The 25,612-nt window shown below is 41.4% G+C and overlaps 1 protein-coding gene and 1 long non-coding RNA gene across 11 annotated transcripts in view; one reads left to right on the forward strand and one right to left on the reverse strand.

Moving 5' to 3' along the window:
* The window catches only part of LOC112129587 (uncharacterized), a 121,982-nt gene that overhangs the window by 50,327 nt on the left and 46,043 nt on the right, over positions 1-25,612 (reverse strand). For all 10 annotated transcript variants that reach the window (XR_002911944.3, XR_008515642.2, XR_008515640.2 and 7 more), the window contains one exon: positions 21,736-21,826. This is a non-coding gene — a long non-coding RNA (uncharacterized LOC112129587). The remainder of the gene's footprint in view (positions 1-21,735; positions 21,827-25,612) is intronic.
* The window catches only part of LOC100447225 (leucine-rich repeat-containing protein 37A2), a 42,741-nt gene that overhangs the window by 15,971 nt on the left and 1,158 nt on the right, over positions 1-25,612 (forward strand). The window contains 6 exon segments of the mRNA XM_054537173.2: positions 11,083-11,154; positions 11,715-11,789; positions 17,167-17,285; positions 19,229-20,766; positions 21,323-21,427; positions 24,327-24,376. Coding sequence (XP_054393148.2) covers positions 11,083-11,154; positions 11,715-11,789; positions 17,167-17,285; positions 19,229-20,766; positions 21,323-21,427; positions 24,327-24,376 — 1,959 coding nt within the window.

Below are 25,612 nucleotides of genomic sequence, written 5' to 3' on the forward strand. Positions count from 1 at the left end.
ACTTTGGGAGGCCAAGGTGGGTGGATCACTTGAGCTCAGGAGTTCAAGACCAACCTGGCCAACATGGTGAAACCCCGTCTCTACTAAAAATACAAAAATTAACCAGGCATGGGGACGGGCAGCTATAATCCCAGCTACTCTGAAGGCTGAGGCAGGAGAATCACTTGATCCCAGGAGGTGGAGCTTACAGTGAGCCAAGATCACACCACTGCACTCTAGCCTGGGCAACAGAGTGAGACTTCATCTCAAAAAAAAAAAGGCTCACCGTTTCAGATTCTCTAGACTTTGCCCCTAAAAAAGCATTTACGTGATGCAGTCCGAGGTCTTGTATTGAGGAGCTTGGTGTGGGGAGATGTGTGGCTCACGAACCTATGTAGATGAATAAAGGAAAGAGGCTACTTTCTCCCCAAGTACATCACACATATTGGGTGAGGGTCTAGGTCATCTGCTTATTTCTTTGACTACCTTCTTCCATGGAACCAGTTTTCCCTAACAGCCTTGGGATTCTAGCATAGATCATTTTGGAGTTGGTCATTTAAATTTATTTTCATGGCCTGCTTTGGACATTTTTTCAGCTAAAGCTGTTAGGATTTCAGTACATTTAAGACAGTGATGACATGCTCCAGTCCATTCATCTCTGTCTCTTCAGTTAATAGAAAGGAAACTTAGCCCATCTGTCTGGACCTGTACAGAAGAATTTGGAGGGAAAAAAAAAAACAGGCAAGAAATATTCCCTTATTTTGTGAGCTACCTTTATTCTGTCCCATTGTTCTACAGCAAAAGGCTTGTACAAAAATATTTCAGTTTTCCTCATCTAATAAGGCATATTTAAAAAAATTATTTAGAGCAGTACTTCTTAAACTTTTACTCGGAGACAGTCTTTGAGGCTAAAAAAAAGCTTGCCACATTTTACTCCCATAAAGATACCAAAAAGGTGATGGACTGGGAGTCAGTGCGCCTTAGTTTAATGTATAAAACGAAGGACTTGAACCAGAAATGGAAATGATCATCTACTGTGAATCTAAAAACACTTGAGGCTGGGCGTGCTGGCTCATGCCTGTAATCCCAGCACTTTAGGAGGCCAAGACAGGCAGATCGCTTGAGCCCCAGGAGTTCAAGATCAGCCTGGGCAACAAACTGAGACCCTGATCTCTACAAAAAGACTTTTAAAAAGTGGAAACATAAATATAAATAATATAAATAATATAAATAAATAACATATAAATAAATAAAATATCAAATATAAATAAATAAAAACATTCATATCATTTGGTTTGTGGAAAAGAGTTGCTGTAGAGTCCTCAAACTTGAGCCATTGAGCCAGTTCCCACTCAGTCTCTCCACCGCCCAGGCACAACCTTAGTCAAGAAAAGAATGCCTTAGAACAGGAGGAAAATAGGATAATATCGAGTGGCCCTATATTTTGATTTCATTAGGGACAAATGCAAAGATCCTAATGTCAGCTGGAGAAGAGCTTCCTAGTTCAGAGGTAATGCTGAGCTCAAGGCTATGGATGAGCTGTCAAGAAAGAGGGAAGGTTGGAGAGTGAGATAATTTTGGAGGAAAGATAACAAACTTTGCTAAGTTGTTTGGCTACATACTGCTTTACAGTCATTATTTTTGGTTGTTTTAAAAAAAAATAGAAACAGGGTCTCACTTTGTTACCCAGGCTGGTCTCAAACTCCTGGGCTCAAGCTCTCCTTCTGCTTTGGCCTCCCAAAGTGCTGAGATTACAGGCTTGAGATGCTGTGCCCAGCCTACATTCATTTTTAATAGCTGGGAGGAAAGTGGGCAGAGGAAGATATAGAATGAGGGGGTAGCCGACTTTGTACAGAGCCCACCAGTGGTCTTACAAGCTTTCATGCCAAAAAAAATCACAAAGGATATTTAAAGCCCTAGTTTGAGAATCCATACTTAACCAGTCATGTGGCACTCACATTCTTTCTCTTTGTAACATCATCTTATTGAATATTAGTGTTACGAAACAGATCTTTCATATAAACGAATCATACAGTATGTGGCCTTTTGTGTCTGGTTTCTTTTCACGAAGCATGTTGTTTCTAAGGTCCTCCCATGCTGCAGCATGGATCATTCCTTTGCAAGGCTGAGTTATATTCCATTGTATGGAGCCATCACTATATCAGTTCATCCATTCATCACTTAGTGGACATTTGGTTGTTTCTACTTTATTTTGGCTTTTATGAATAATGCTGCTATGGACATGCATGTACTACTTTTTGTGTGGACATGTTTTTAATTCTAGGGTGCATCCCTAGCAGAACTGCTGGATCATATGGCAACTCTTATGTTTAACTTTTTGAGGACCTGTCAGACTGTTTCCCACAGTGGCTGCTCCATTTTACACTTCCATCTGCAATGTTTGAGGGTTTCAATTTCTCCGTGTCTTTGTCAACACTGTCGTTGTCTGTCTCTTCTCATAGCCATCCCAGTGAGTGTAAAGTAGTATCTCACTGCAGTTTTTGATGGACATTTCCCTAATGATTTAAGACATTCAACATTTTTATGTGTATATGAGCCATTTATATATCTTCTTTGAAGAAATATTTATTCAAATCCTCTGCCCATTTAAAAAATTTATTTGTCTTTTTATTGAATTATAGGAATTCTGTATATCTTCTGGATACTCTGGATATTAGACCTTAACAGATAATTTGCCAATATTTTCTCTCATCCTGTGAGTTCTGTGACTTTCTTGCCAGTGTCCTTTGATGCACAAAAGTTTTTAATTTTGATAAAATCTAATGTATCTATTTTTCCTTTGGTTGTTTGTGCTTTTGGTGTCATGTGTGTGTATAAAATGTCTTATTCTTCTTTAAAAAGGTTCCAGGTTTGGTTTTAAATCAGGCTGTGTCCCTTTCATCAGTCTGACATTCTTTTCACCATGTCAGGCTGCCTTCAGCTAGTGATACTTCATTAAATTCAAAAGACAAAATTGTTTTAAAAGAAAAAAATCCAGTTTGGAAAAGAAAAAACTGCTGTCTAATTTAAGGTCATGAGATTTACTCCCATGTTTTTGTCTAAGAGTTTTATCATTTTGGCTCTCACATTTAGGTATTTGACATATTTTGCATCAATTCTTATAATCGTGTGAGATGTAGGGGGTCCACCTTCATTATTTTGCACATAGATGTTCAGTTGTTCCAGCACCATTTAAAAAAAAAAAAACATTATTTCCACATTGAATTGTTTTAGCACCCTTGTCAAAAATCAAGTTTCCATAAATGTGAGGGTTTATTTCTGGGTTGTCAATTCTATTCTATTGATTTATTTGTCTGTCCACATTCCAGTATCACACTGTGATTGCTGTAGATTTGATTTGGGTTTTGAAATTGGGACATTTGAGTCTTCCCACTTTGTTATTTTACAAGATTATTTTGCTATTTAGGATGCCTTAAATTGCATTATAATTTTAGAACTAGCTTGTCACTTTCTGGAAAGAAGCCAGCTGGGATTTTGATAAGAATTGCACTGATAATAGCAAAGATGTAATCAACCCAAATGCCCAACCTAACTGCTATGTTATTCCTATTCCAATACTTTGCAATATATGTAGCTTTTTAGAAAGAGGATATGTTAGCAGGGCGTAGTGGCTCATGCCTGTAATCCCAGCACTTTGGGAGGCCGAGGCAGGCAGATCGCCTGAGGTCAGGAGTTAGAGACCAGCTTGGACAACATGGTGAAACCCCGTGTCTACTAAAAGTACAAAAATTAGCAGGGCGTGGTGGCAGGCGCCTTTAATCCCAGCTGCTCGGGAGGCTGAGGTAGGAGAATCGCTTGAACCCGGGAGGTGGAGCTTGCAGTAAGCCGAGGTCACGCCATTGCACTCAAGCCTGGGCAACAGTCAGACTCCAATGGAGACGGGGTTTCAGCACGTTGATCAGGCTGCTCTCGAGCTCCTAACTTCTGATGATCCACCTGCTTCAGCCTCCCAAAGTGCTGGGATTACAGGCGTGAGCTACTGTGCCCGGCCAATGAATGAAAACATTTTCACTCAAAAAAACAATTGTAGTGAAACCATAGATCAATTTGGAGAATCGTGCTATTATTATCTGCTCCATGTTTACAGAATACTCTGTTGAATTTGGTTTGCCAGATTTTGTCAAGCATTTTTCCATCTACATTCATAAGAAATATTGGTCTGTAATTTTTTGTGTGTGATGTCTTTAGTTTGGATACCAGGTTAATATCACTCTCATAGAATAAGTTAGGAAATGTTCTTTCCTCATCTGTATTTTGAAAGACTTTATGAAGGATTGGTGTTAATTCTTCTCTATGTATTTGGTAGATTCACCAGTGAAGCTGCCTGCTGGTCTTCAGCTTTTCTTAGTGGAAAGTTTTTTGACTACTACCTCAATCTCTTTACTTGACATAGGTCTGTCTATTCAGATTTTCTGTTTTTTCTCAAGTCAGATTCAGTAGTTTATATCTTTCTGGTAATGTGTCTTTCATCCAGCTTATCCAATTATTAGCATATATTGTTTATATATATATAATCCTTTTTATTCATATTATAATCCTTTTTATGTCTCTAAGAACAATAGTAATATCCCCCCTCATTTCTAATTTTAATAATTTGGTCTTCTGTATTTGTGCAGTGCAGTGGCTCACGCCTGTCATCCTAGCACTTGGGAGGCTGCGGTGGGAGGATTGCTTGAGCCCAGGAGTTCAAGGCCAGCCGGGGCAACATACTGAGACCTTATCTCTACAAAAAAAATTTAAAAGTTAGCTGAGCGTGGTGGCACACGCCTGTAGTCACAGCTACTCAGGTGGCTAAGACAGGAGGATCCCTTGAGCCCGGGAGGTCGGGGCTGCAGTGAGCCATGATTGTGCCACTGCACTCCAGCCTGGGAAACAGAGTGAAAACCTGTCTTGAAAAATGAACAATAAAAAAAAAAAATGTTTGTGGCCAGTTGCAGTGGTGCGTACCTATAATCCCTGTACTGTGGGAGGCCAAGGAAGGAGGATTGCTAGAGGCCAGGAGTTTGAGACCAGCCTGGGCAACATAGTGAGACCCTATCTCGAAAAATTTTTTTTAGTTAGCCGAGTGTGGTGGTGTGCACCTGTCATCTCAGCTACATCTTAATTTTATAACGTTGTAGTTCAGATTAATTCCAACTTTGTTTCAATAGTATACAAAAACTTTGCTTCTCTAAAGCCCCACTCTCACCCCCTCCTTTATACTGTTATTGTCACACATTACATCTTTATATACTTTATGTTCATCAACTAGATTTATAATTATTGCATTATGTAAGTATCTTTTTCTTATTTATTTTTCTTTATTTTGGGACAGAGTCTCACTCTGTTGCCCAGGCTGGAGTGCAGTGGCACAATCTTGACTCGCTGCAACCTCTGCCTCCCAGGTTCAAGCGATTCTACTGCCCCAGCCTCCTGAGTAGCTGGGACTGCAGGCATGTAACACCACACCCAGCTAATTTTTGTATTTTTAGTAGAGACAGGGTTTCACCATGTTTGCCAGGCTGCTCTCAACCTCTTGACCTCAAGTGATCCTCCAGCCTCAGCCTCCCAAAGTGCTGGGATTACAGGCCTGAGCCACTGTGCCTGGCCAGTGCTTTTTATTTCTTTGTGCAGATTCACGTTAGTACTCCTTATAGGGCAGGTCTTCTAGCAACAAAGTCTCACAGTTTTTATTTATCTAGAATATCTTAATTTCTCTTCAATTTCAAAGGTAGTTTTGCCAGGTATAGAATTATTGGTTGACAGTTTCTTCAGCACTTTGAATATGCCATTTCATTGCCTTTTGTCCTCCACTGTTGTGTGTGGTTGCTTTGTTTTTAGACAGGGTCTTGCTCTGTTTCCCAGGCTGGTGTGCAGTGGTGCAACCACTCACCTTGTTGCAGCCTCCACCTCCCAGGCTTAAGCAATGCTGTCACCTCAGCCTCCTGGGTAGCTGGGACTACAGGCATGCACCACCATGCCCAGTTATTTTTAAATTTTTTGTAGAGACAGGGTTTTACTATATTGCCAGTGCTGGTATCCAACTCCTGGCTTCAAGCAATTCTTGAGCCTCAAGCCTCCCAAGGTACTGGGAGTACAGGTGTGAGCAACCATGCCCAGCACCTCCATTGTTTTTGAAGAGAAATCAGCTATTAATCTTATTGAGGATCCCTTGTATGTGATGAGTTTTCTCTTGCTGCTTTCAAGATATTCTGTCTTTGGCTTCTGTCAGTTTGATTACAGTATGTTTAGATGTGGATCCCTCAGTTTTTCCTACTTGTAGTTCCTTGAGCTTCTTGAATATGCAGATTGTTTTTCATCATGTTTGGGAAGTTTGGGGCCATTATTTCTTCAAATATTCTTTCTCCTTTTTTCCGTTTTTCTTCTCCTGGGACTCTCATTATGTGTATGTTAGTAAGCTTGATGATGTGTTCCACAAACAGGTCTCTGAGATTCCTTCACTTTCATTCATTTTTATTTCTGTTCCTCAGAGTCAACAATCTCAATTAACCTTCAAGTTCCCAATTCTTTCTTCTGCCTGCTGTAATGTGCCATTGAGAGAGAACCTCTAATAATTTTTCCATTTCAGTTACCATACTTTTCAACTCTAGAATTTCTATTTGGCTCCTTTTTATGGTTTCTATCTCTTTATTGATATTCTCTATTTGATGAGACATTGCTTTCATACTTTCCTTTAGTTCTCTAGTCTACAGAACTGAATCATTTCTCTTATCTCTTTGAACATATTTTAAATAGCTGAATTAAATCTTTCTCTAGGCCAGGCATGGTGGCTCGTGCCTATAATCCCAGCACTTTGGGAGGCTGCTGAGGTTGAGGCTGAGGCCAGGAGTTCAAGACCACCCTGGGCAACTTCACAAGACTCCACCTATAAAAAATAAAAAAATCTTTGTCTAGTGAGTCTAACATCTGGTCTTTCTCAGGGACAATTTCTGCTTATTTCTCCCCCCACCATGTGTTTGGGCCATACTTTGTTTCCTTGCATCTTTCATAAATTTTTGTTAAAAATTGAATATTTTAAATAATATAATGTAGCAATTCTGAAAATCATATCCATGCTGCCAGGGTTTGGTGTTACTGCTGCTTGTGTTAGTAGTTGCTATTTATTTAGTGACTTTTCTGAACTTCTTCTGTAAGGTCTTGCATTATACGTCATGTGTTCCCACTAAAGTCTCTCCTCAGTTAGCTTACCGATCAGCTAATGATTAAATGAAGATTTACTTAAATTCTTGGAACTGATAAGTCTCCTAGTTTTTGCCACGGGGCTCTGTGTACATGTTGGGGCATACCTTCAGCACTCAGCTAGACAATTTACAGCCATGCCTTAGCTTTCACTTCTTGCTTGTGCAGAACCTCAAGATCAGCCAGGGGTGAGAGTTTATGAACTTAGTAGGTCTTTCCTGACCATGCTGACAGCCTGCCCTATGCATGTGCATGACATTCCAAATTGCCAGGAATATGTCTTATGGACTTCTAGTTTCCCAAGCATATATCAGAGTGTTTCAAAATTCCTGTGGACATCTCATTCCTCAGCTTTTCCTATTAAGCTTTTTGATTAGGCTTTTTTTCCCCAAACTGTTATTCATTGCCCAATACAGTTGCCATGTTAAAACACTTGTCTGTAATTGTTTTCCAAAAACACCCTCTGTGGAGAGGCTTTAGCACTAGACAGCTTTCATTCTGGTCAAATAAAGACAAACCTTTCAAATGAGGTCTTCCAGGGAACCACCAGACAGATGACATCATGACAGTTAACTGAGAATAAGGCTTTGAAGGAGCTCCAGCTCCATTCTGCTCCCTCTGGTTGGGGATGTGGGCTGTTTTTCAAGGCGACTACTGAGCTAGAGAGTGAGGAATGGTCTAAGGCAAGTTAACATAAATCTCACTGTTCTTAGAGAAATTTTTCTTGAATAAATGCTCCTTGGGTTGCTGTAAGACTTTGGTTACATTTCTAGAGTTCTGAAAAAGTTTATTCTGGTCAATTTTTTTTTTTTTTTTTTTTTTGCCATTTTTTTGGTGTTTGTTGCTTTTATGAAGAGATGAATTTTTGGATGTCTTTTTTTTTTTTTTTTTTTTTTTGAGACAGAGTCTCGCTCTGTTGCCCAGGCTGGAGTGCAGCGGCGCAATCTCGTCTCACTGCAAGCTCCGCCTCCCGGGTTCACACAATTCTCCTGCCTCAGCTTCCTGAGTAGCTGGGACTACAGGCGCCTGCCACCACGCCTGGCTAATTTTTGTATATTTAGTAGAGATGGGGTTTCACCTTGTTAGCCAGGATGGTCTCGATCCCCTGACCTCGTGAACCGCCCGCCTCGGCCTCCCAAAGTGCTGGGATTACAGGCGTGAGCCACCCCACCCAGCCTGGATGTCTTTATTCCACCATTTTCACTGATGTCACTTACAACATGGTTTTAAATCTCTGAAAGCTCACCGGGCACATGCCTGTAGTCCCAGATACTCGGGAGGCAAAGGAAGAAGGATCCTTTGAGTCCAGGAATTCTGGGCTGTAGCATGCTATGCTGATTGGGTGTCCGCACTAAGTTCAGCATCAGTATGGTGACCTCCCGGGAACAGGAGACCACCAGGTTGCCTAAAAAAGGGTGTACCAGCCCAGTTCAGGAATGGAGCAGGTCAAAACTCCCATGCTGATCACTAGTGGGATCATGGCTGTGAATAGCCACTGCTCTCCAGCCTGGGCAACACAGTGAGTGAGAATGTGTCTCTTAAAAAAAAAAGTCTCATTGACCATAGACTAATTAACTATTTAATCATGGGAAATGATTAGGGGAAAGACATAAAAAGAGAAATTGTAATCCACTTTTTTTTGCTCTATTGCCCAGGCTGGAGTGCAGTGGCTTGATCTTGGCTCACTGCAACCTCCGCCTCCCGGGTTCAAGCAATTCTCCTGCCTCAGCCTCTGAAACAGCTGGAATTACAGGCAAGCGCTGCCATGCCCTGCTAATGAGAAATTGTAATTCTCATAGAGGTCCTCCCAGAGGAGTAGAAGAAGGTTGAAAGGCACTTCTGTATTTAGTCTTCTCATAATTAAGGCTGGGCCCAGTGGCTCACACCAGCACTTTGGGAGGCCAAGGCGGGCGGATCACTTGAGATCAGGAGTTCAAGACCAGCCTGGCAAACATGGTGAAACTCTCATCTCTACTAAAAACACAAAAAATAGCCAGGCGTGGTGTGCATGCCTATAGTCCCAGCTATTTGGGAGACTGAGGAAGGAGGATTACCTGAGCTTGGGAAGTGGAGGTTGCAGTGAGCCAAGATCACGCCACTGCACTCCAGCCTGGTCAACGGAGCAAGACCCTGTTTGGGTGGGGAGGGGAGGGGAGGGGAGGGGAGTGGAGGGGAGAGGAGAAAGGAAAGAAAGGAAAGGAAAGAAAATAGAAAGAAGGAAGGGGGAGGGAAGGAAAGAAGGAAAAAGAGAAAGAAAAAGAATGAATGAAGAACGAAAATAAAAATTTTTAAAAAACCTAAGGTTAAAGTAAACCCTTTTTCTTCATACAGATTAAACACATGAGTTCAAATTACAGCTTTGCTGCTTAATAGCTTGGTGACCTAGGACAAGTTATATAACCTCTCTGTGCCTCAGTTTCCTCATTTAAAAATAGGGCAATAATAATATCTACCACGTAAGGTATTTGCTGATCACAAATACCTGGCAACCCAGTAGATACTCACTGTAATAATTATTATTTTTATAATTTCTGCAGAAGTACAAAGATGATGCTTGGGTTAACCTAAAGGCAGATTTTCTTTTATTTCTTCCTGTTTCTTTTTCTTGTTCACCTTAAAGAATTAAAAAGAAAATCGATTCCAGCATTTTGGAATAAAAATTTGCATCAAAATCAATTTATTCATTTTATTGACATATAAACAAAATGTCATTTCTTTATTCAATAAACATTTGTTAAATGCCTAATACATTTCAGACATCATTGCCAGGCACAGGGATGACAGGGCATGGTGGCGGGCACCTGTAATCCCAGCTACTCGGGAGGCTAAGGCAGGAGAATTGCTTGAACCCGGGAGGCGGAGACTGCAGTGAGCCAAGATTGCGCCACTGCACTCCAGCCTGGGAGACAGAGTGAGACTCCGTCTCAGGAAAAAAAAAAAAAAAAAAAAAAAAAAAAAAAAAATGTGGTCTCTGCCCTCAAGGCGCTCATAGTCCAGGAGCCTGACAAGTGGACAGGTGATTACATGCAATGTAAGAAAGGCTGTGATGTCACACAAGAAGACAAGGGGGAGTATGGTTTTCACCAGTTCCTCCTCTTAGATTTATTCCTTCTTTGGCTATAAAGCAAAAGAATTGGTCCTATTTTTTTTTTAACTGTGCAAATTAAACCATAAATTTTAAAAACTTTATAAAGATAAAAGACAAGCAGCCGGCCGCAGTGGCTCATGCTGGTAATCCTATCAGTTTGGGACGCTGAGGCAGGTAGATCACCTGAGGTCAGGAGTTCAAAACCAGCCTGGCCAACACGGTAAAACCCCATCTCTACTAAAAATACAAAAATTAGCTGGGCGTGGTGGTGGGTGCCTGTAATTCCAGCTACTCGGAAGGCTGAGGCAGAACAGGAGAATCGCTTGAACCTGGGAGGCGGAGGTTGCAGTGAGCCAAGATGGAGCCATTGCACTCCAGCCTGGGCAACAAGAGTGAGACTCCATCTCAAAAAAAAAAAAAAAAAAAAAAAATAGATGAACAACTTGAATTATGATGAGCAACTTGAATTATGGAGGACGCTAGAAATAGTGTTTCCTCCACAGTCAGGGCTTCCTACCAACATAGTCACTTTTAGGGTTTTTGACCTGAAAAGTTCTGTGGCATATTTTTTCTTTGCTATCCACATTTTTTTCCTTGTAGTTCTTCCCCGCATTCTATCCTTTATCTTCTAGAGACCTCGGTAGTTCCCAGAGGAATAGTGCTTTACGGAGTCTAATGGTGATTTCTTAGGTAAAAACAGGAAACATTTTTTTCTTTTTTACCTACAAGTTCCATACCAAAAAATGAATGTAAACTTTTCATGCAGTTTTACACGTTGAAAATGCAGGTTATTTTAATTCCATTCCATTTTTCAGAATTCTCAATCGCAATCCTCTGACAACTGTTGAAGATCCATATCTCTTTAAATTGCCAGCATTAAAATATCTGTAAGTACTATAGTACTCCCATGAGTCATGAGATGATTTATGCTTTTTAAATTTTTCATCAAAGCTTAAGTACTTTGCATTTAGGCTAAAATGTCATAATTTAAATTTTAACTGAGTTATTGAAAAAAAGTTACTGGCAAAGAAAAAAATTAAAAAGATGTATAATGGTCAAGACAGCCAGCAGGGGAAGAGAACAGCATTGAAGAACCCATATAGATTTGGAACATGTAGACACATGGAGGAATATTATTTAACCAAGAAAGCAAAGGAGAAAAGGTGTTCGTTATTCTAAAAATGAAGAAAAGAGTAAATAAGATGGTGAGTGCAATATGAAAATGAGAAGATAATGGTAAAAAAAAAAAAAAGGTGTAAATTCTGCTCGAGTATCATTAATTTGATGATGCAAATCAACTTTAATTTCTTTAATAAGAGCTCCCTGGAATTCTATAGCAAATAAACTCTTGAGCTGGCTTGTTTAATAGAGAAGCCAAAATTGAATTGTTAAGTACAGAATTTTTTATTGGGGTTCATATAATGAATGTTTCGGCTTTCTTCTTCAGAGACATGGGAACAACGCTAGTCCCACTTACAACACTTAAGAACATTCTCATGATGACTGTTGAACTGGAAAAACTGTAAGTTATTTCTTTCTGAGATTTATTTTTACTTAGTTGGTTCTTTAGGTTTGTTTTATTATTTTCTTAAGTCAAGTTCATTGAGGTATAATTTTCATATAGTAACATTCAAGCTTTTTAAGTGTACAGTTTGATGAGTCTGACAAATGTATAGTTACATAACCACCACCACATTCCCAATATAAAGCATTTCTGATGCCTCAAAAAGGCCCCTCCTGTCCCTTTGTAGGCAATCCCATCCTCCCACCATCAGCCCCTGTTAGCTACTAATCTGATTTCTGTTCCTATACTTTTGCCTTTTCCAGAATGTCTTATAAATGAAATCATATAGCATGTAGCCTCTTGTGTTTGGCTCCTTTCACAAAGCCTAATTTTTTTTTTTTTAAACGGAATCTCACTTTGTCACCCAGGCTGCAGTGCAGTGGCATGACCTAGGCTCACTGCAACCTCCACCTCCCAGGTTCAAGTGGTTCTCCTGCCTCAGCCTTCCAAGTAGCTGTGATTACAGGCGCATGCCACCATGCCTGGCTAATTTTTGTATTTTTAGTAGAGACAAGGTTTCACCATGTTGGCCAGGGTGGTTTCAAACTCCTGACCTCAAGTGATCCGCCCGCCTCAGCCTCCCAAAGTGCTAGGATTACAGATAAGATCCACTTTGCCTGGCCTCACTCAGCAGAAATTTTTTTGAGATTATGCTACCATCCATGTTGTTGCACCTATCACTACAGCTGGCCCTCCATATCTGCAGGTTCCTCATCCATAGATTCAACGAACTATGGATGGAGAATATTTGGAAAAAATAAAATATATAAAACAACAATACAACAGTAAAAACAGTAGAAAATTTAAAATACAGTATAATTATGTACATACCATTTACACTGTATTAGGTATTTAAAGTATACCTGAGGCTATATACAAACATTATGTCATTTCATAAAAAAGACTTCAGCATCTGTGGACTTTGGTATCTGCAGGGGGTCCTGGAGCCAATCCCCTGCAGACACCGAGGGACAATTGTTCACTCCTTTTTATTGCTGAGTAGTATTCCGGTTGTGTGGAAACACCATCTGTACTAAACATGCACAAATTAGGCAGGTGTGGTGGCACACGCATGTAATCCCAGCTACTCAGGAGGCTGAGGCACAAGAAGTGCTTGAACTTGAGAGGTGGACGTTGCAATGAGCCGAGATTGCACCACTGCACTCCAACCTGGGCGACAGAGTAGGACTCTGTCTTAAAAAAAAGTAAAAAATAAAAATGTTTTCTGAAGACCACAAGTTTTTAATTTTGATCAGCTTTAAGTTAGCATTTTTTTCTTAAATGGCTTGTGATTTTTTGTTTCTTACCTAAGAAATCTTTAAGAGCCTGTTGTCTAATCCAACGTCTAAAAGATTTTCTCCTATGTCTTCTCCCAGAAATTATATACATTTAGGTCTATGATCCATTTTGAGTTAATTTGCATATATGATGTATCTTTTATTTTTATTTTTTATTTTTTTGTAGAAATGAGGTCTCAGTATGTTGCCCAGGCTGGTCTCAGACTCCTGGTCTCAAGTGATCCTCCTGCCTCACCCTCCCAGAGTGCTGAGATTACAGGCATGAGACACCGTGCCTGGCCTTCTTTGCAGGTTATATATATATATCAGCCAGGTGTGGTGGCACACGCCTGTAGTCCCAGCTACTAGGGAATCTGAGTCAGGAGGATCACTTGAACCCAGGAGGTGGAGGTTGCAGTGAGCCAAGATGGCACCACTGCACTCCAGCTTGGGTGACAGAGCAAGACCCAGTCTAAAAAATATATATATATATACATGTACATATATATATATATGTACGTGTATATGTGTATATATACGCCTGCAGGGCCCTATTGTGAGTTTGTTACACAATTTACTGCAACTTAAATTGTAACACCAGCCCCCACAATATGGCAAGCTAAATAGAGACTCAGTTGTGCTAAGGCTGGTTGAGGGCATTATGAAAGATTAGTATGGAAAGCTTCATTTAGCACTCTGCTCCGTTTATTTTTGTCAGGTCACTTTCTTATCTTCACTAGGTTTTCAGATCTGTTTTACTGCTCTAGCCTCACTTTCCTCAGCCTCCTGCAGCATCTTCCCTGTCAGCTGGATCCCTTCCTCTCTGGATGAAGTCCCCTTCATCAACCAGCTTTCTCACTTAGTCCTCTAAGATAGTGAGGATCTGTCTGCTTTTTTCTTGACCATTAGTGGATAGGAAAAATGCTCTCATTCTCTGTAATGATTTGTCACCAAGGCCATAAAGACATTGAACTAACTGTCTTATGGGAGTTCATTATTGGAAGTCTTCAGGAGTTTACACATTTCTCATTTATGTACAAAGTAAGTAGGCCAGCTCATTTGAGTCTTGGCTCATGTGTAATGATCTTTAATGCATATTGAAAAACTATTCTCCAGTATACCTCAGGTCATTTACAGTCTCAAAGGTTTGTCAGTATACTTTAAAACAATCCTGGCAAGAGTTCTAGATTGAAGGAGACTAAAGAATCATGTACTAAGTGTAATGCCTGATGTTTGATTGGATGCTGAATTTTTTAAGCCATGTTATGATTGGGACAATTGTGAAAATGTGTATATGGACTGCATAGTAGACAATGATAATATGAAGTTCCATTGGGTGATGATAGTCCTCTGGTTATGTCGGAGAATGCCTTGGTTCTTAGGGACTGCACACTGAAGTCTTCAATGGTGAAGGGTCATTATGTCTGCAACTGACTCTCAAATGGTTTTGTCCAGAAAATATATAGACATACACACAAGGAAAGCAAATGTGGCAAAGTATTAGCAACTATTGATTCCAGATGAAAGTTATACAGGTGTTCATTATACCACTTGAAAATGTTTCCCAGCCATCCTAAGGCTTAAAGGAAAAAAAGAAAATGTTTAAAATAAAAAGTTCGGGGCAGAAAAAGAATAACAAAAATTTTGGGCTCATGCCTGTAACCCCAGCACTTTGGGAGGCCAAAGAGAGAGGGTTGCTTGAGCTCAGGAGTTCAAGACCAGCCTGGACAACATGGTGAAACCCCATTTCTACAAAATATACAAAAATTAGCCAGGCGTGGTGGCACACACCTGTAGTTCTAGCTACTCAGGAGGCTGAGGTGGAAGGATCACTTGAGCACAGAAGGCAGAGGCTGCAGTGAGCCAAGACTGCACCACTGCACTCAGCCTGTGTAACAGAGCGAGACTCGGCCTCAAAATAAACAAAAGAAACACCTTTGTGTCAGAGTTAAGGTTGCTATATAACAAAATGCTGGGTTATGGTTCCGGGTCCATTCCATATGAAGATCAGAGGCTTCCACTGGACCCAAAGGAGTAATACTAGTCACTTGTGATTATTCCTCTATAGGTTTGAAAGATGTGTCCGGCCAACTTATTGGATGCAGTTTTAATCTAAAACTCTATATGTTGTACCCCCAACTCATAGACTTCTTGTATCCATGAAACCCTCTTCTGTTTTCACAGTCTTAATGTGGCCCCAATAAAGCCATCCTTTTGGAGGACTCAGAAAAGGCCCCCCACAACCTCTGCAACATAATAATTATAGTTAACTCTTATTGAGCACTCACTGTGCACCAGGCATTTTTCAGGTGTTGATTCATTTGATCCTCAAAATTCGTTAGAGGTGGGTACTATTATAATGACAAGGCCAAGGAACAGAGATTAAGCAATTTGCCCAAATTCACATTATTAGCGGAGCTGAGATTGAAGCATAGTCTGGCTGTGGAATCTGTATTCTTAATGACCATGCTATACTGCGTAAGATTAACCTTTTACTTCAGTTCAGGGATTGTTTTTATCTCTCTGAAAGTGCCCCCAATAAGCCATAACAATAAATTAATCAATTGTCTTGGTTATCTCTTTTGCCCAAATTTACATATTGAAAAAAATTCAAACAAGCCAGAAAGATGAAAGAATAGTACAGAATCCAATCAAAGATCAGGCACTGCATGTCATGTCTTCATTTCCTTTAATCTAAAACATGCCTCTACTTTCTTTGATCTTTCATGACATTGGCATTTTTTAAGAGTCAAAGATAGTTGTCTTGTAAATTGTCCCACAATCTGGATTTGTCTGTTTCCTCATGATGAAATTCAAGTTAAGCATTTTTGGGAAAAATACTGCATAGGTGATGTATCCTTCCTGCCTCGTAACCGCAGGTGGCCTGTAATACTAAGTTTGATCACTTGACTAAGGTGATCTTCCAGATCTCTCCATTGTAATTATTTTGCTGGGTGCAGTGGCTCCCACTTGTAATCCCAGCACTTTGGAAGGCTGAGGTGGGAGGACTGCTTGAGCCCAGGAGTTCTACACCAGCCTGAGCAACATGGGGAAACCCTGTCACTACTGAAAATACAAAAGTACCAAAAAAAAAAAAAAAAAAATTAGCTGGGCATGGTGGTGCAAGCCTATACTCCCAGCTACTCAGGGGGCTGACTTTGGAGGATCCCTTGAGCCCAGGGGGGTTGAGGCTGCAATGAGGTATAATTTTGCCACTGTATTTCAGCCTGGGTGACAAAATAAAAGTAAAAATAAAAAATAATTTTCCCCTTGGTAATTAATAAATAATCTGTGGGTTGTTACTTTGAGTTTAGTGAAGATCCTGTTCTCAAATGTCTTTTCAACCAAATGTGCATCAGTGATAATCCTTGTCTGAATGAATTTGTATTACACTGATGGTTGCAAAGTGACACTTTTTAAAATTCTGTCGTTCCTTCTGCATTTACTAGCTGGCATTATTTCATTGAAGAAGAACTCCCCCTCTTTCTTTTTCAATATCACTCTTCATGGATTCTTCTTTATATTAAATATGTTGTAACTTATTGTTGTTATTCTTTTCAATGCTCAAATTGTCCAGATTTGGCCAATGCAATCTTTGTTATTTTTTAACCCCACAATCCAGGTTAAACTAAGCTATTTTTAATGCCCAGAGTAATTTATAATATTTCCCACTCCCAACAGGAATTGAGAAGGGGACTCCAGAAGTTGGGGGCTTATTCAGACTTCTTTAAAGTCTACCTTCTTCCTCTGTACTTTCAGCCCAAAGTGAGACTTTTGAGTTGGGAAGAGATACTTCTGAATTAAACTACTAATCACTGTCACCCAATTCTAATCCCAACCACCTTTATTCTAGGCATACCATACTCACTGCCATGCTTACCCTTCGGTTGGGCACCTTTGCCCTCCTTCCTATTGGCCTTCTGGTTCCTAGCCAACTGTCCAGTCCATAGGCTTCAATGACACCTTTTCCCCACTCCTGTGGTAGCGTTGGCTGCCTCCTTTACCTACTCAAGTAACCGTTTTACCACTAATTTATTGCTCTCTGTTTTCATCTATAGGATCTTACCTAGCCATATGGCCTGCTGCCTCTGCCAATTTAAAAACAGCATTGAGGCTGTCTGCAAGACAGTCAAGCTGCATTGCAACAGTGCATGTCTGACAAACACCATACATTGTCGTGAGTCCAAATTGCGCGGTGATAAATTGTTACATTATTTTAAGTATTTGTTTTTAAACTTTTTATTTTTAATGATGATAAAATTTTAAGCTAATGATACAATTGCTTTATTTTTATTTACTCATTCAGAGTTAAACTCCCTCAATTTATGAACTAATCCCTTGCTGAGAGTCAGGTTCTCAGTTATTATTACAAAATTTAATAATAGAACTGTTCCATATGCACAAAGGACCAAGACAAAGGAATGGGAAGGCTAGGGAATAACATTAACATCCACACACTGTGTACTGTGCTCTCTGCTTGATGCTTTGCCCACAGTGATAATTTCTTCATATAGTGCAATGTAGTTTGTAAGCTGGTTTTAAATCCATGAGGTCTCAAGTACTCTCTGCCTTATAGGACAGATGTAGATAACGGTTTTGGTTTTTCTGTTTTTACAGTTTTATAAGAGTACAAGTGATGCTGTTTTATTTGAAGCCTGAGAGCTTCTGGTTCCATAACCAGAAATTGCTACCTGGCTCTTCTAATGGAATGGAGGGCTTTTCCATTCTTAGACCATCCAATTCTGAACATGCTCTGAATCTTAAACCTTTCTGTTCACAGAACAAATGCTTAAGGGCTTTCAAGAGTGTTTCTGTAGATTAGGTTTATTAGCACCAACTTCATGACTTCTAAAATGTGACTGCTTTCATGTCCAGATAGCTTGAATACAGGTATCTACCAGTGATGTGGGGTGGATAATTAATAATGCTTGGTTACATAAAGTCACTGTTGCTTATTTTTCAAAACTTTTTTTTTTACCAATTATATTATTCCCTTCTCCCCAAGAAGTGGACAGAAAAGCTTTGTTAACCTCCTTTTACAGATGAGGAAAAACAAGATCAGAGGTGCTAAGTGCTGTAGCCTAGTGCCAGGTCTTCTGGCCCCCAATTCTGGGTTCTCCCCAAGCCCATGTTTCTTCCCCTTTCTCACAATCTTTACTTCTTCCTCTGACCCTCACCACCACCCAAAATACTTTTAATTCTGGAAAAGAAACCCAGCTGCACACTGGCACACTTGACCTTCACACAGTCAGAAGCTTTGGATGATTCCCTATCCAAAATATTAGAGATGAAATGAAAGCAAAGTAGGCATCTGACAAAAGTTGCTTTTTCCCTTCTGCATTTTAGGACCTCAAGTAATGTTTATCCAGAAACTGCTATCATACCAGAGATTCATTGTGTATTTAACAACATAGGGATACAATCTGGCAAATTTAAAAAACTCTTAACCTACACCCCAAATCCCGCCCAAATTTAAGAACTAGGGTGGACACAGTGCTTTTTTCCATGTCGCATCTTCTGTGATGGGGCTACGATATGTGGGAGCAGAGAATGGGGTGGGCTGGTGGAGCGCATGCTAGATGAGGATCTATCAGCAATGGGAGGGGGCCTCCACTTTAGCATCTCCACCCTGCTCCTCTCAGAGGACCGCCTTTCATTGCATTCAGTTGTGATGGTAGCAAGAACACAGGCGCACCGAGGACGAGGAGAGCGGGAGCCTTGTGCTCTCTCTGCATCTGAGGCAGGACAGCACAGGGTACGGAGCAGTCTGCGGAGAGGCCAGTTCATCAGCTCATCAGGGAAGCACTTGTCTTCCACCTTGGGCTTTGACTGAGCACTGGGCAATTGGCCCCTGGGGATCAAGGAAATAATCCTAAGCAGAGTTACTCTATGTCACACTATGGAATGTTCCAAGTAGGTGGCCATGTTTTCAAAAGATGTATTTTCTCCTTTTGTTGTTGCCATTTCATAGGTTTAGGATTGGGTGTGTGTTTCTCCTCTCTGAATGGCACTCGAATGTTTGCTGACTCCTACTCTGTATGACTGGGGTGTACAGCTATGGACTGATGCATCCCGTCCCATCATCTTTCATGATCAAAGCAGTCTCTTCTTTTTTGACAGCTGAAGAAGCATCTGTAGGGAATCCAGAAGGAGCGTTCATGAAGGTATTACAAGCCCGGAAGAATCACACAAGCACTGAGCTGACTATTGAGCCGGAGGTGCCCTCAGACAGCAGCGGCATCAACTTGTCAGGCTTTGGGAGTGAGCAGCTAGACACCAATGACGAGAGTGATGTTATCAGTGCACTAAGTTACATCTTGCCTTATTTCTCAGCGGTAAACCCAGATGTGAAATCAATGTTATTACCGTTCGTTAAACTGCCAACCACAGGAAACAGCCAGGCAAAGATTGAAAGTGTTGGAGGCAAAAACTGGCAGAGAGTGAACAGAGTCCTCATGGGCCCAAGGAGCATCCAGAAAAGGCCCTTCAAAGAGGTAGGAAGGCAGAGCATCAGGAGGGAACAGGGTGCCCAGGCATCTGTGGAGAACGCTGCTGAAGAAAAAAGGCTCGGGAGTCCAGCCCCAAGGGAGCTGGAACAGCCTCACATACAGCAGGGGCCTGAGAAGTTAGCGGGAAATGCTGTCTACACCAAGCCTTTGTTCACCCAAGAGCGTAAGGCAGCAGGCTCTGTGCTGAAACCCTTCTCCAAGGGCGCGCCTTCTACCTCCAGCTTTGCAAAAGCCCTACCTCAGGTGAGAGACAGATGGAAAGACCTAACCCACGCTATTTCCATTTTAGAAAGTGCGAAGTCTAGAGTTACGAATATGAAAGCTTCTAAACCAATCGTACATTCCGGAAAAAAATACCGCTTTCACAAAACTCGCTCCCGTGTGACCCACAGAACACCCAAGGTCAAAAAGAGTCCAAAGTTCAGAAAGAAAAGTTATCTTAATAGGTTGATGCTCGCAAACAGGCCTCCATTCTCTGCAGCGAAGAGCCTCATAAATTCCCCTTCACAAGGGGCTTTTTCATCCTTAGGAGACCTGAGGCCTCAAGAAAACACTTTTCTGGAAGTATCTGCTCCTTCAGAACGTTTTATAGAAAACACTAATATAAAAGACACAACTGCAAGAAATGCCTTTGAAGAAAACATTTTTATGGAAAACACTAACATGCCAGAAGGCACCATCTCTGAAAACACAAACTACAATCATCCTCCTGAGGCAGATTCTGCTGGGACTGCATTCAACTTAGGGCCAACTGTTAAACAAACTGAGACAAAATGGGAATACAACAACGTGGGCACTGACCTGTCTCCTGAGCCCAAAAGCTTCAATTACCCATTGCTCTTGTCCCCAGGTGATCAGTTTGAAATTCAGCTAACCCAGCAGCTACAGTCCCTTATCCCTAACAACAATGTGAGAAGGCTCATGTCTCATGTTATCCGGATCTTGAAGATGGACTGCTCTGGGGCCCATGTGCAAGTGAGCTGTGCCAAGCTCATCTCCAGGACAGGCCTCCTGATGAAGCTTCTCAGTGAGCAGCAGGAAGTAATGGCATCCAAAGTAGAATGGGATATGGACCAATGGAAGACCGACAACTACATTAATGAGAGCACGGAAGCCCAGAATGAACAGAAAGAGCAGAAGTCGCATGAGGTGAGGACCACACAGAAACATGAGACCCAGATTTCCCATCATTTAGCATATCCCAGGAAAGTGCCCACACAGGAGAACCTGGGACTCCCAGGCCATAGCTTTTCTTGGCCATGTAACTTTGGCTATGACAGTGATCTCCCACTTTGCTCATGTAGAGAGTGAAATAGATTAGGGCACAAGATGAACTGTAGGCCGGGGGTGGTAGCTCACGCCTGTAATCTCAGCACTTTGGGAGGCCAAGGTGGGTGGATTACTTGAAGTCAGGAGTTTGAGACCAGCTTGGCCAAAATAGTGAAACCCTGTCTCCACAAAAAATAAAAAAAATTAGCTGGGGTGATGACACGTGCCTGTAGTCCCAGCTACTCGGGAGGCTGAGGTGGGAGGATCACCTGATCCCAGGAAGGTCGAGCCTAGTGAACCGTGATTGCACCACTGTACCCCAGCGTGGGTGACAGAGTGAGACCCTGTTTCAAAAAAATAAAAATGAACCTGTAAGCTACTCACCTGGAATACTGGGGTTTTGAATAGTTAGCTCTCATTCTGGTTTTTTTTTTAGCTCACAAAAGAAGTTCCAGGATATGGCTATACCGACAAACTCATCTTGGGATTAATTATGACTGAAATACTAACGACTTTGATTACACTTTTCTGCCTCATTGTGGTAAGGACAATAATTAATTCAGGTTTTCAGAATGCAGTCCTGTCTTTGTGTGGATTCAGAGCTTACAAACTGAAAACCAAAGCCACTTTCCCACCTGCTGCTACTTGACATACTTCTTCAGTCGTTTAAGGCTGAGGTGTATGCTTTGTTCTTTTACTGCAGTGTATATTTCAGGATTTTTAAAGGATCCTCGCTTCCAGATCTCTGTGAATTGAAACCAAGTTAATCCCACTAGACTATTTTAAGAAGTCGATATAATAGCAAAATTTCTCCCGTCCAAAACTATGTCAACAATTGGATGTACTCACCAAGTCACCCTTACTCTGCCACTAATTTATTTCCTTGTTGCTGAAATGATGAGAGAGGTGTAATCTCCACCCTCACGGAGTTGTCATCACCCTGGAGAGGAAGGAGAGAGCCAAAAGAGAGAAGTATTGTCTTGTAGACTTATTAGATTTACACAGTATCGTCCTCCAGTGTGTAAGGCGTTGTCTAAATAGGTCCAGTTAAAGCACTACAGAGTAGGCATCTTTTAAAAAAATTGTTGGCCACATTTTGAAGTTCACAGGAGAGGGGGAACGTCTCATACTACAGCCCTCCCGAGCCTAGACCCTCTGTGAGATGTGTCACCATTTCTTGGACACCATGTGAGACATTCCCCCTCAGATTAGAGATGCTCAACCTGCATCAACTTATCTACAGCCTACATCTGTAGGCTACTCTGGGGCAAGTCCTGTTTACAGTGCCCATTCCTGGAGCTTGCCTCTGTTTGTCTTTTGTTCGATTACATGATGTATTACTTTTCCCAACAGGCCAGTGCTAGCATATTGGAAGAGTGATTTAATAAGCTGGCAACCTTGATGCTATGCTACCAGTCCAACCTTATTTGCCTCATTTACCATTTCCATGATTGTGGCAGCCCTCCATTCCAGCCAGAGCAGCCCCTCACCATATCCCAGTCACACCACCCGCATTTCTGCTTTTGTCTGTGTGTTTGTCCACCTAAAATGCCTTTCTTTCACTCTGCCTGTGGGAGTCCTATGAATCTCTCAAAAGCCAACTCAAGTTCATCTTTCTTCTTGACACCTTCCCTGAATATTCCAGCCCTGCTGAGCCTAGTCCCTTTGTGAGATTTGTCACCATTTCTTGGACACCATATGAGAGACTTCAGAGGCTGAAGTGGGAGAATTGCTTGAGCCTGGAAGGTCGAGGATGCAGTGAGCTGTGGTTGTACCACTCCACTCTAGCCTGGCAACAGAGCGAGGCCCTGTCTTAAAAACAGCCACCACCAAAAACTATCTTGGGACTTGAATAGGATTACGTTAAATGTGTAGATTAATTTGAGAACTGACATCTGTACGACATTCTAGGAACGTGCTATCTCATGTCGTGTATTCATTTCTTGTTAATGTCTTTCAGAAGAGCTTTATTGTTTCCATATATAGATCTTACACATCTTTTGTTAGATAAAAGATCTTCGTATTTTTGTTCCTAAATACTTCATACATTTGTATTGCCATTGTAAATGGGATCTTTCTTCCATTTTCTCATTAGTTATTGGTGGTACATGGGAAAAGTATTTGAGGTTTGTGTGCTGATTTCTTGATTTTGTAGATAGCCACTGTATTGAATTCTCATTACTTCCAATAAAATCTTAGTTGATTCTCTTAGGCTTCTTTGGCTAACATTTATCATTTAATATGCAAATAATGATAGTTTTGTCTCTTCCTTTCCAATACTTCTACTCTTTCCTTCCTTTCCCCTTTCCTTTTTCCTTTCCTTTCCTTTTTTTTTTTCCTTCTCAGGGCCTTGTTGTCACCCAGGCTGGAGAGCAATGGTGTGATCTAGCTCACTGTAACCTCAAACTCCTGGGCTTAAGGGATCCTCCTGCCTCAGCTTCCTGAGTGGCTGGGACTACAGGCAGGCAGCTAATTTAAAAAATGTGTTTGTAGAGACAAGGCCTTGCTATGTTGTCCAGGCTGGTTTTCCTGCCACTTCAGAGGAAGGACTCAGGTTTCCTTTTTCTCCTACTTTTAAGAGTTTTTATTAGGAATTATCTGTTGAATGTTATCTAAAACAGCCAATAAAATGTATTAAGTGCCAGCTGCACTTAATACAAGACCCTAAGTTAGATACAGTCAGCCCTCTTCATCAGCAGGTCCACATCTTCAGATTCAACTAGATCAGGCTGAATATTTGAAGAAGAAAAAAAAAAACAATAAAAATACAAATAGAAAGTACAATATAACAACTGTCATCACTGTACAATATGTATACATTTTATTAGTGATGACTTCAATTACATGGGGCCAGGCATGGTGGCTCACACTTGTAATCCCAACACATTGGGAGGCCAACCTGGGCAGCATAGTGAGACCTTGTCTTTATTAAAAATTTAAAAAAAAATAGCCAGGTGTGGTGGTATGCACCTGTAGTCCCAGCTACTCAAGAGGCTGAGGTGGGCGGATCACTGGAGCCCAGGAGGTTGAGGCTATAGTGAGCTGTGATCGTGACACCGCACTCCAGCCTGAGTAACAGAGGATGACACTGCACTCCAGCCTGAGCAACAGAGGGCAATCCTGTCACTAAGTAAATAAAGTATAGGGGGGATGTGTGTTGGTTATAAGCAAATACTACAGCATTGTATGTAAGGGATTGAGCATCCACAGATTCTGGTATGGTGTGGGGGCGGTATCCTAGAACCAATCCCCCGCAAGATAGCAAGGATGACTGAACTATGGAAGAATCAAAGCAGTGTCACACAGCATAAAATTCCTGTCTTCAAAAAAGTTACCTCATCAGGTAGATGAGACTTATAATGAATAAAAGGAATCAATACAGATTTGGAGATGGTGGTTGTTGTCATAGATAATCTTAATTGCGTTTTCTTCTAAAACAGATTTGTTGTCATCGAAGGTCATTACAAGAAGATGAAGAAGGATTCTCAAGGTAAATATTAGTCTGGTGATTTTTTCTTTTCTTTTCTTTTGAGACGGAGTTTCCCTCTTGTTGCCAGGCTGGAGTGCAATGACGCGATCTCGGCTCATGGCAACCTCCACTTCCCAGGTTCAAGCGATTCTCCTGCCTCAGCCTCCCGAGTAGCTGTGATTACAGGCATGCACCACCACTAGTCTCGCGACGTTTTAATTAGAATTTTAGAATTAGAGGAGGGATTAGAACTCTGCCCTCATTTTTCAGTGAGGAAACTGCCCAAGACAGGACAAATACTTACTTACCCTAATGCTTAGCCTGGCTTCAGTGAAATTAGCTCCCCAGCCAAAGCTGAGCTGGATGGAACTAACAAGGACACACCTGCTGTCCCCAGCCCTTTCGGGAGATGGGGAGGGATAGGAAGGAGAAAGGTTTTGGTGCCTGTTGCTGCTGATGATGGGCATCAGGCCAGGCCAGGGGCCTTCTTGGAGGCTCTGGGAAAGGGGAAGGAAAGGCCACCGGGTGTGAGAGAGAGGGCACTTGTCTCCTTCAAGGCTGATGGAAGGTAGGATATGTAAGTCCTTCCTCTTAAGTGGCAGGAAACAGTACTTTCTCTTTTTTCTTTATTTCTTTTTTTTTTTTTCCCCTGGATCCTAGAACTGAGGAAACACTATTTTCTCATCTTACTGGTTTTTGGGCCCTCACTCTATTCCTTTTATGCAAACCTCACAGAATTTTAACCAGAAAGGCCAGGCAGGATGGCTCACACCTGTAATCACAGCACTTTGGGATCACTTGAGGTTAGGAGCTCGTGACCAGCCTGACCAACATGGTGAAACCCCATCTCCACTAAAAATACTAAATTAGCTGGGTGTGGTGGCACAGGCCTGTAATCCCAGCTACTTGGGAGGCTGAGGCAGGAGAATTGTTTGAACCCAGGAGGCACAGGTTGCAGGGAGCCAAGATAGCACCATTGCACTCCAGCCTGGGGAACAAGAGCAAAACTGTCTCAAATAAAAAAAAATTTAAAAAAAGAATTTTAACTACGGAGAACTTAGGCAGTAGTTTGTCCTTTTATGACAGGAAAACTGAGAAAGAGAAAGGGAGAGTGTCTTGCCCCATGGTCACACAATGCACTCTGCCTTTTCCTATTTTATTCAAATTCAAAAAGAACATGTTGTGCTTTAAGCTGATTTCACAGCTCACTCACTCATCAGCGACAGCCAGCTGTATGAAGACTGTGAGATAAAGAAC

The sequence above is a fragment of the Pongo abelii genome, chromosome 19 (assembly GCF_028885655.2).
Source record: "Pongo abelii isolate AG06213 chromosome 19, NHGRI_mPonAbe1-v2.0_pri, whole genome shotgun sequence".
NCBI lineage: Eukaryota > Metazoa > Chordata > Mammalia > Primates > Hominidae > Pongo > Pongo abelii.